General features: G+C 44.5%; 1 protein-coding gene across 1 annotated transcript in view; it reads left to right on the top strand.

Moving 5' to 3' along the window:
* Positions 1–1,764: 1,764 nt before the first annotated feature.
* The window catches only part of Rab10 (RAB10, member RAS oncogene family), a 57,821-nt gene continuing 48,622 nt past the window's right edge, over positions 1,765–10,963 (top strand). The window contains exon 1 of the mRNA XM_057781460.1: positions 1,765–2,433. Coding sequence (XP_057637443.1) covers positions 2,307–2,433 — 127 coding nt within the window. The 5' untranslated portion in view covers positions 1,765–2,306. The remainder of the gene's footprint in view (positions 2,434–10,963) is intronic.

The raw sequence follows: 10,963 nt of genomic DNA, 5'->3' as shown, positions 1-10,963 counted from the left end.
AAAATTTCAGACTCTGGATTTTGGAAACAACTGGGGCAGAGAATGAACTTTCAAAAAATTATTTTTAGCAGTCCATTACTTCCCAAATTTATGTGATGGCATTGCATTCTAAATTCAGCTACCATATAAACAAACCTGTAACATTCAAGCAGGTGTGGAAAGCTACCCGCAAACTCAGTATCTGGGAGGGGGAAGCAGGCGAATGTTGAACCTGGAGCTTCATTTATGCTAAACAGTCACTCTACAAAGTGAGCTACATCCCCAACTCCTGGAAGGTTTTCCTGGGGTGCTCAGGATTATGACTGAATGACAAACCCAGAAAGCCAGTGCTCACCTGCAATTTACGTAAAATTGTTGATTTATGCTATCATTAAGACATTCCCAACTGAAGGAAGAATGATTCCGAGGATATAGTTTAATGATAAAACTAAGAGCAATCAACTAGAGGGAGATGGTTTAGGGAATGCAAACATTGTCATAGCTTTAGGGGTGTTAGAAGGAAGGCAAATATTTTAAGAACACGACCAGAACTGAGATGGTCACAAAAGAACATGATCAAAAGCTTATTTAGGTTACACATGAAATGCACATTTTGGTGATGGTGAGATGTGTGTTAAAATGAAGTTTTTACTTCTCTTAGAAAAAAAAAACTATTTGTTTTTAGATGTTCCAAGTTGAACCAGCTCACCAGTCTCAACTATTCTACCATCAACCACATCCTATATGTGCTGGAGTGATGGAACCTACTAAGAAAGGTAAGTTAGAAACATGGCTGTTTCAACTACAGAAAGGAAGACGGGAAAGGGGACGTGTAAATAAGACAGATAGGGAGAGACGGAAAAGGGGTAAGGCAGATGAAAAGACATGGTACAGGTTCTGGCGGTGCAAGTCTAACAGAGAAGCACACTGGAGGCTGAGAATGGAAAATCATGAATTGGAGGTCAGCATGAGGGTACGGTGCACAGCCGGACTTTGTAACAAAATAACCAACCTACAAAGAAGTGAAAAGCAAAGAAGAGATCGGTTGGGATGGGGCAGGCTTTTGCATTTTCAACTTTGTAGTACGACTTTGGCAACAGTGACCTGTCCCGCCTTCTCTTGTCTAGAGCGCTCCAGCTCGAGGGGATTCCAAGACTCTTTAGGCGTGGAGCAGCGAAGCTTCCATTCGCAGGAAGGTTCTCCCTGCACCCGGGGTTCCTCAGGCCGATGACATCATTCCGATCCCAGGAGCGCTGCGATTTTTCAATTTGGAATTCCGGCTCCTTCGAACTCTAGCTCCTTGAGAAGACCGCGATGCCACGACGGGCTCACAAGCAAGGGCCCTTCTGGAGACGTCTGGTTTTAGTAAGGCGGTTCTTGAATGGCCCAGTGCACTCCATTCTCTCGCATCTACGAACTACACATACACAGGGACGCGTGGCCACCCACGCACGTCGCTGAGCCAACATCCTTAGCTCCACAACAGGAGACTGAGGAGGAGCAGAGGATCCCAGCAATCAGCAGGGCGCCCCGGAAAAGGCAAAGGGGGGGCGGGAAGGCAGGGGCTACAGGGACGTAGTGCGCCTGCGCATTCTCCCGGCCGCGCCTCCCGAGAGGCGGGTTAGTCACGCCGCTCACCCAATCCGAAGGCCGAAGGGAGCGCGCCCGCGGCCTCGCGCTCTCTGGTCCCACCTCCGTGTGCCCTACATGCCCTCCCGCGCGCGTGCGCAGAAGCGGACCGCAGGGGCGAGGGCGCGAGAGAAGGGCGGGTGTACGTCCTTGCGTGCGTCTCAGGCAGCGCGCACGCCGGCGTGAGAGGGCACGGGGAAAAAGGTGGCTCTGGCCGGGGCGGCTCGGTTTCCTGGGGTTATGTAGCAGGGCTCGCCGGCTCGCGAGACCTCCTTCGCCGCCCTCGCCCGGGTCCTAGCGCGGAGTTTGTGCTCCGGGCGGAGGCCGTGTCTAAGCCCGCCGCGCTCCCTCGACGTAGAGCTCGCTCGCTCGCCCGTGGGAGCGTCCCGGCCGAGCCGCGCTGAGGGGGGAGGGGAGGCCATTTTGTCCCGACCGACTCCCCGGAACCGGGCGGAGCGGCTGGGAGAGGCTGCGGAGCCGCGGGCGCCGCCCCTCGGAGGCACGGGCGCCGCCACCGTCGGGGCTTCCTCGACGAGGCCGTTCGGAAGGTTTCCCTCTCCGTCTCGAGAGCTGCTTTCTCCCTGGCATACGCTTCCCCGCTGCTGCGGCCCCAGAACGCCCGGGTGAGGAGTTGGCCGTAGTGAGCAGCACCGATCCCTTGGGACTACCGGCGGCGAGCGCCCGAGCCGCTCCTCCCAATGGCGAAGAAGACATACGACCTGCTTTTCAAGCTGCTCCTGATCGGGGACTCGGGAGTGGGCAAGACCTGCGTCCTTTTTCGCTTTTCGGATGATGCCTTCAATACCACCTTTATTTCCACCATAGGTAAGACCTGTGGGAGGATGGTGTGGGGGCTCTGTAGCCGCGAGCCGTTTTCTTTTATGCCAGACGTCTTGCTTCCCGGAATTTACGCCTTTGTTCCAGTAATTCCGATTCCAGACGACAGACCTAAGTTACTGTTGGAATCGGAATAGCGCTTACTGGGGCGGGGTCTTCCCATGCTTTCCATCCGGTCTTTGCTTTCAAGTCTCCTTCTCTCTTCGTTGCCTGCTGGCACAAGAATATGCAGCAGCATTTAGCAGCGTTCCAGAATCCTGTTTCTTTAACTGACTTGACTGGCTTTTCCATAATCGGTGAAGTTGCTTGATGTGATATTTGTAATAGTCATATTTTAGTGGTTGAGATTGAAGCATTGCTGGCTACGTGGTAAATGCCCGAATTTATATTTGCTGTCACAGAGTATATTCCATCTGGCTGTAACTTGGAGTAAACTTGAGAGTTGCAGAATCATTAAGGAAATTGAGAGGGACGGTGAGGGGGGAGTGAGTTGGCTGTCTTGACTAAACCATTGATGTGTCAAACAATCGGAGGCTCTTCGTGCTTGGGGTGGGAATCTGGCATGATTGGCTCACAGTGGTTTTTCAGGACCTCAACAGAAGCGGTAGTCGGAGGGAGATGGTCGGTTTCTTCTGTCTTCAACCCGATGGAATCAAGTCAAGTTCTCGTGTTTTACTTGACGCTAGAATTTACAGGAAAATGTTTCGCCGGTCTTGGCCTTACGGACTTCTAATGTACTTTTACCTCATATTTCGGAATTAGTTGGTATGGAAGTAAAAGCTGGGGCGCGGGGGTTGACCTTTTAAATGGGTTTCCTGTTTCGGAAATGAAAAGGGAAGGTTCCAAGAAAGTCGTTTTGACTCTGGCACCAATACTAATTTTGTCAAAATAACTGTACATGAAACATCTCCCCCACCTCCGCCCCCCATTTTTTAAAGTATACTGTGTCTATCATTTTTGGACCTCGGCTTCAGAATTAGGGCAGTGCCGGAAACCTTGTGATAAATGTAACTGATTTCATGATGAGATTAAAGAAACAGCAGTTTTCAGCTCTTAAGAATTGTGAAACTCAAATTGATTCCAACCAATTTATAGGATTACTGAAATCGGCTTGTATTTCCTTAGGACAGGTATTTATCAATAACTTAAATTCATTCATATAAAACAAGTTTTATTGAAATTAGAGTGAACAAGTTTTTACTTAAAATAAATTGCTTTACCTTACTGGTGGGAGGGATTGTCAAAATTTTATGAAGCTTAAACTTGCCCTCTGCTTTGTGGGTTAGCACTTACAGAACCGAGTTTGCTTTGAGGTGTAGCTGGGTGAGTCAGGTGGTTAGATCAGCAAATATTTATTGAGCACCTAATGCTAGGCACTGTTAAAGGTGTTGGGAATAAGTGATGGATACAATAGACCCCTTGACCACTCTGATAAAGACAGGCACAGTGATGTGCAAAGCACTGTAGTGAGCAGAGCGAGGGAAGGGTCTAGTCTAAATTGTGGGGACTCTTGAGTAGCTTTGCATGGACAGTTTCAGATGCAGCCTGAAAGACAAGTGTAAATTGGGTCAGAGGGAGACAGCCTTTCTGAAAGAGAATTTAATGTATGGTCAGGTTTTTGTTTTTGTGAGACAGGGTTTCTCTGTAGTTTTGGAGCCTGGCTTGGAACTTGCTCTGTAGACCAGGCTGGCCTCCAACTCAACAGAGATAGATCTGCCTGCCTCTGCATCCCGAGTGCTGGGATTAAAGGTGTCTCCCACCACAGCCCAGCATATGATCAGTTTTTTTAAAACCTGCCATCCAGAAGGGTGAGGTGGAAAGTAGGAAGCAAAGTTTTTTACTGAAAGTTGATCACTCAGCTCCCAAGCTGCCTGTTCCCAGGTACTGGGGATTGAAGTCTCATGCCTGGTAGGCAGACTGCTGAGCTACATCTCCAGTCCAGATTCCATGCATAGTTTTTTTTGTTGTCCTTCCACTTGGGAAAATGGGTTGTTTCACTTGTAGTCTGTTGTGTTGGAATCCTGAGTCCACAGGTTACTAACTGCAACTTTGGCTACAATGTCTTAAAATAGTATTAAACAGTGTAACAGTATCTACTGTGTGTGGTGCTTGTGAGGGTTTTATAGGTCGTCGAGAGCAAAGCACTTAGCAATGGTGCCAGGTACTTTGTAGGAGCACGTGCAGATTTGTGCAGAATTTATGGCCTTTGTGCTACTGGTGTGTGACAGAAGATGTTGCTTTATGGATTGAATGTGTCCTGTACAGAGTGGCCACTTAAATATTTGCTGGTATTCTGCTAAATAATTTTACTGTAACCTCTGACATTTACACATTTTGATATGAAAACATTTGATGTTTTGGTATGAGATGTTGAATAAAGTAGCTGAGAAAATCAACACAATTCTGACAATTCTGAGTCCTGCTCAAACACATTCATACATTAGCTCTGTGCAGAAATTTGAATTTTTCTACTGTCTTAAAAGAGTGCTGTCTGAAAGAATTGTGAGCTACCCGTGTAATTAAACTTTGGTAGTCACAAAGGAAAAATTTAATAGTATTCTTTACCTCATCAAAGATGTACTTTTATGCAGCCTGCTTCAAACAGGTATTTTCCATTGTTTTCCTCTAGTGTGGGAGCTGTATGGGCCACTCATCTCAGTGTATATTAGGCATATTTCAATTGTCTGATTGTCAGATGTTGCTACTGGCTACTCTATTGACAGTATATGTCCAAACAACAGAAATGTAGCCAAATGATGTACAGATAGCTAGAGATACTTTGTTTACCACTTTTAGGACATTTAAAATATAAAGTATTGCCAGTTGGCCAGAGTCTCATCTCCTCTTTTGGATGGGCATTCCACTACTGAGATATACAACGAGCCTCAACACTTGCAATTAAGAAGAAGTACTCACCTTACAAGTGTTCTGGAGGACCAGGCGACAAGTAATGCAGCCCTTTATATTTCAGGCAGGGTCATTTTAGCTTCATACTGACTCTGAAGGAAGACTCTTTATAGATTAGTGGTTGTTAGAGTGCTCAGGGCTACTGGGCTTGCATTTCTGTAGACTTTAGCTCTTTTACATTCATATTAGAAATTATGTGAGTTTTTATGATTAGATTTATTGAATACTGTTGCAAAAATAAATTACTGGTATGTTTCACATTTAACCAAAGTGAATCTAAAGTCACAGCTGGGTGTGGTGGCTCATGCCTCTAATTTCAAAACTTGAGTGGCTGAGGCAGGAAAATCACAGGTTCAAATAGTAAGACCATTCACAAACAATACCAAAAAAGTGAATCTTAAGATCATTTGAAAAATAAGTTACATAGAGGCAGGGATCTATGCCTTTCTGCCTGTAAGTGCTAAGCACCTAAGAGAGGTAGGTGGTCGATGAATAAATGAACACAGGGGAAGGGAAATGAGATAATACAGTGGGATCCTTTTTATACGGAACATTCTTTATTTGCTTTCTATTACAAAATAAATTGGGGTCATATTTTAGTTAATAAATATTAGCTGTTTAGATAATTGAGTAATGTGTGTATGTGTGTTTGTGTGGTCATGTGGTTAAGATGGAGGCCAGAGGATGAGGTCAGGTGCGAGCTTCTGTTGTTCTCGCTGCACTTTTTGAGATGGGTTCTCTGACTGAACCCATCTTGCCAGTTGGTCACAATGACTGGCCAGCAAACCCCAAAGATCCTCCTGTCTTAGTTTCCCCAGTGCTGGGATTCCCCTGTGCCATGCTGACTTTTTACTTGGACACTGGGAATGTGCACGAAGGTCTTTCTGCTTGTGCATCAAACATTTTAGAGCAAAACTGGTCTTAGAAGTTCAGTGATTGTTTGGAAATTAAGAAAGTTATTGGTTCTGGATGTACAAATTTCAGAAGTTGATTTGACCATAATTTTGGCAGTATGAGCTCTGGAAAGTGTTACTCTATGATAGTATAGTTGTATGAACTTGTTCTTAAAGACACACAGTCCTTTGCTTTGTTTTGTTGTTGTTTTTTATTTGATTTGGTTTGGTTTTCAACATAGGGTCTCTCTGTAGACAACTGTGTATTCCTGGCTGTCCTGGAACTCACTCTGTAGATCATGATGGCTTGGAGCTCAGAGATCTGCCTGCTTCTGCCTCCCAAGTATTGGGATTAAAGGCTTGTGATACCATTGCCAGGCAAAGCACACATTCTTTTTATTTTATTTTTATTTTTTTGAGACAGGGTTTTTCTGTGTAACAGTCCTAGCTGTCCTGGACTCATTTTGTAGACTAGGCTGGCCTCGAACTCACAGAGATCCGCCTGCCTCTGCCTCCCGAGTGCTGGGGTTAAAGGCATGTGCCACCACTGTCCAGCAAAGTACACAATTAAGAATAATGGGTTGTAGCCGGGCGGTGGTGGCGCACGCCTTTAATCCCAGCACTCGGGAGGCAGAGGCAGGCGGATCTCTGTGAGTTCGAGACCAGCCTGGTCTACAAGAGCTAGTTCCAGGACAGGCTCCAAAACCACAGAGAAACCCTGTCTCGAAAAACCAAAAAAAAAAAAAAAAAAAAAAGAATAATGGGTTGTTCCTACTGCATGTGCTATCGCTTGGTCCTTAATCCTCCCCCCATACATATTCTTCCTGTAAGGACAATATCCTCACTGAATATAATGTAATCCCAGCCCTCATGTAAGAACTTAAATTGATAAAGACTTGCCTCTGAGAGGTGTAGTGTCTTTATCAACTGAATGCATTACCTATTCTTTGGAAGAGTAAATTGATTCCACTAATCTGAATAAAGACTTGTTGATTGGGCCAGCAAGAGGGCTCAGCAGGGTACTTGAACCAAGCCTAGTGAACTGAGTTTGATCCCTGGGACCCACTTGGTAGGAGAGATCAGATCTCCAAGTCTTTCTCTGATTTCTGCATGTATGCTGTGACACTTCAGTGTGCTCATGAATACACACACAGTCAAATCAGTAAATATAAATTATTACCCCCTAAGAATCAGCTGATTTAACTGGATGTGGTGGTGTATGCCTGTAATTCCTGTACTCAAAAGGCAGAGATTTAAGTAAGTTTGAGACCATTCTGATCTACATGAATAATTCCAGGCTGACCAGAGATAAGCTGAACTTGTTGGCACAATTCTGTAATGCCATCCATTGCTCAGGACAGAGGCAAGAGAATTACTGCAAATTGAAGCAGGCTTGGTTTATGTAACATGTTCTAGGCTAACCCATACTACAAAGTAAGATACTGGCTTCCCATACAAAAGGAAAAGAACAGAAGAGTTGATGAAACTCAACTGACTCCATTTTACATAGTGCTGCTTTTTAGAGAAATGAGCCAAACCTTTGTCATATAAAGCATGTGAGAGCTATGCAGTGATGATACTCAGGCTCATGCTGCAGGAATGCTAGAATGCCTAAGGGATTTTTCTCATTGAAGCATGTGCTTTTAGGATAGATTGAAACTATGTAAACTTTACTCCCCCCTCCCAAAAAAAATGTACAAATGGCTTACAGGCACATGAAAATATGTTCACTATCACTAATATTTAAAGAAATACAAGTCAAAGCTACAGTGAGAAGTTATTTTACAGTCATTTTACTATTCTCTATTAGACCATGGTGGCACAGGCTATGTGGGCTGCAGCAGGAGGATTTCAGGTTCAAGGCCTGCCTAGTCTACAGAGCAAGACCATCCTGAGCAAGTTAGTGAGAACTTGTTCAAAAGGAACAAAAGGAGGGCTGGGGATGTAGGGTGCTTAGCTTGTGTGAGGCTCACGTGGGGGTATGTGCGAGAATAAATGATTTCTTACAGTACCCATAGAACAAACAGAGACAAAAAAGCAAGTGTTGACGATGTGGAGCCTTTGGAGCTCTGTGATGTCTCTGGGACTTCAGATAGTTGGCCACTTTCAGACACAGCATAGGAGTTTTTCTAAAATTGAATATGTGAGCCTGGTGTTACTGCTCATGACTGTAACTCCAGACCCATGAGGCTGCAACAGGAGGATTGCTGTGTGTTCAGGGTCAGGCTCGGCTACATAGTAAGTTCAGTGCTAACCTGGGCTATACAGTGATAATCTGCTTGAAAAAATACAGAAAAAAAAAAAAGGACGTGGGTACATGGCTCAGTTGGTAGACTGCTCCTCTAGCACATAGGAAGCCCTGGTTTAGTCTTCAGCACCTCATAAACTGAGTGTGGTGATGCACCTGTAATCCTGGTGCTCAAAAGGAAGAGGCAAAGGGATCAGAAGTTCAAGGACATCCCTGGCTAAATAGGGAGTTTGAGTCTAGCCTGGCTACAAAACGTGCTTTTATTTTTGTTTATTTATTTATTTAAATATTTATTTTATTTATTATGTATACAATATTCTGTCTGTGTGTATGCCTGCAGGCCGGAAGAGGGCACCAGATCTCTTTACAGATGGTTGTGAGCCACCATGTGGTTGCCGGGAATTGAACTCAGAACCTTTGGAAGAGCAGGCAATGCTCTTAACCACTGAGCCATCTCTCCAGCCCCTTGCTTTTATTTATTTTTTTTATTTATTTATTTATTTTTTTTCGAGACAGGGTTTCTCTGTGGCTTTGGAGTCTGTCCTGGAACTAGCTCTTGTAGACCAGGCTGGTCTCGAACTCACAGAGATTCACCTGCCTCTGCCTCCCAAGTGCTGGGATTAAAGGCGTGCGCCACCACCGCCCGGCCCCTTGCTTTTATTTTTAAAGGGCAACAAGAATATGATCTAGTAAATCTGCTTCTAAGTTATACCCAAGACAGTTAAAAGCATTTTTAAAAAATTGTGCTAGAGCCAGGTGGTGGTGGCACATGCCTTTAATTCCAGCACTCGGGAGGCAGAGGCAGGTGAACTCACATCTCTGTGAGTTCAAAGCCAACCTGGTCTACAAAGCAAGTTCCAGGACAGACTCCGAAGCTACAGAGAAACTCTGTTTCGGAAAAACAAAAAAATTTGTGCTAGAACTCTGACACCCCCCCCCCCCCCCGCACCTTGTGCATGCCAGGTTAGACCTATTCAAAGTGTTTGAAGTAGGGACTCACAGATGGTTGTATGCCAGTGTTCATAGGAACATTATTTATAGTAGCCAAAAAGTACAAATAACCTAGAGCCTATTGATGGATGAATGATTACTAAAATATGTTTTTATGCCATGGATTATTCATCCTTGAAAAAGAATGAAATTCTGCTAAGTGCTATAACATAGATGGGCCTCAAACACATAAAAATAGCCACTGTGGTGGTTCACACCTTTAATTACAGCACTTCAGAAGCAGAGGCAGGTAGATCTCTCTGAGTTTAAGGCAAGCCTGGCCTACATAGTGGGTTCCAGGACAGCCAGGACTATGGCTCAAAAACAAAACAACAAAGTAAGTCAGATGTAAGAGGATGTTAGGTACTTAGAGCAGACAGACTTACAGAGAAAAGGAAATAGTGATTACCAAGATGTCAGTGGCAGACATATGCAAAGTTAATGGTTAATGGGCATAGAATTTTTCATTTGAGTTGTTGAGTAAGTGTTAGTTAGAGGTAATGGGGCACTGTTGATCCCCTAGTTTCACCCACCCTTTTGGTTGAGATTGCAATATCAAGCCCAACCTAAGTTCAGTTTTTTAAAAGCTAAAATGGTAAATTTTGTGACATGTGACACCCACTACCAAATAACCTACAAGACTGTTGAAACATTTGACCTTGTGCTCTAAAAGAGCATTTGATCATAGAAAGTCCCTTCTGTTCCAGATGACAGCTAATGCTGACAGTGACTGGTGAGGAAAGAGGAACCTTCAGTAAAAGGGTTTCACTTAGAGTCTAGCACTGTTCTTTTTCAGGGCTCTGTTCATGACTATACTTCTCATTCTGAGAATTTAATTGTTATGTTATACACCCCCCAAAATATTGGTGGGGTACGATAGTTCTACTCACATTAGTTTTGATTTGAAGACTGGGGTTACTTGGGAGGGGCAATTTTTTTTTGTTTTCTTTTCTTTTGTTTTTTGTTTTTCGAGACAGGGTTTCTCTGTAGCATTGGTCTGTCCCGGAACTAGCTCTTGTAGACCAGGCTGGCCTCGAACTCCCAGAGATCCGCCTGCCTCTGTCTCCCGAGTGCTGGGATTAAAGGCGTGTGCCACCACCACCCGGCGAGGGGCAATGTTTTGACTTGGGTTATTTGTCCTTTTCGTGGTAGAGTTGTCCAGAGCTTCATAGAGCAGAGGTGGTAACATTAGTTCAAGGATTATAGGGTATAATGCTGTGACAAGTATTGGAACGAAACCACTGATACTATCTTGTGACTCAGAGGAGGAAAAAAATGGGAGGAGAAATACTGGCATCTGTTTCAACTTGAAACAGTACAAGGTTGCCCAGCTAGTGCTGTGGTAGAGGCTGCTAAGTCTTGATCTACAAATGAGATTGTTTATTGAGCACAACATACACATTTTATTATTAGCTGTAGATGTACATGAGGAAACTTCTTATGAAGATGGTTAAGTCATAAAGGAGGAGTTTAAAAGAGT

This window comes from Chionomys nivalis, chromosome 1, assembly GCF_950005125.1.
Source record: "Chionomys nivalis chromosome 1, mChiNiv1.1, whole genome shotgun sequence".
Lineage (NCBI taxonomy): Eukaryota > Metazoa > Chordata > Mammalia > Rodentia > Cricetidae > Chionomys > Chionomys nivalis.
This window is presented reverse-complemented; position numbering and strand designations above follow the sequence as displayed.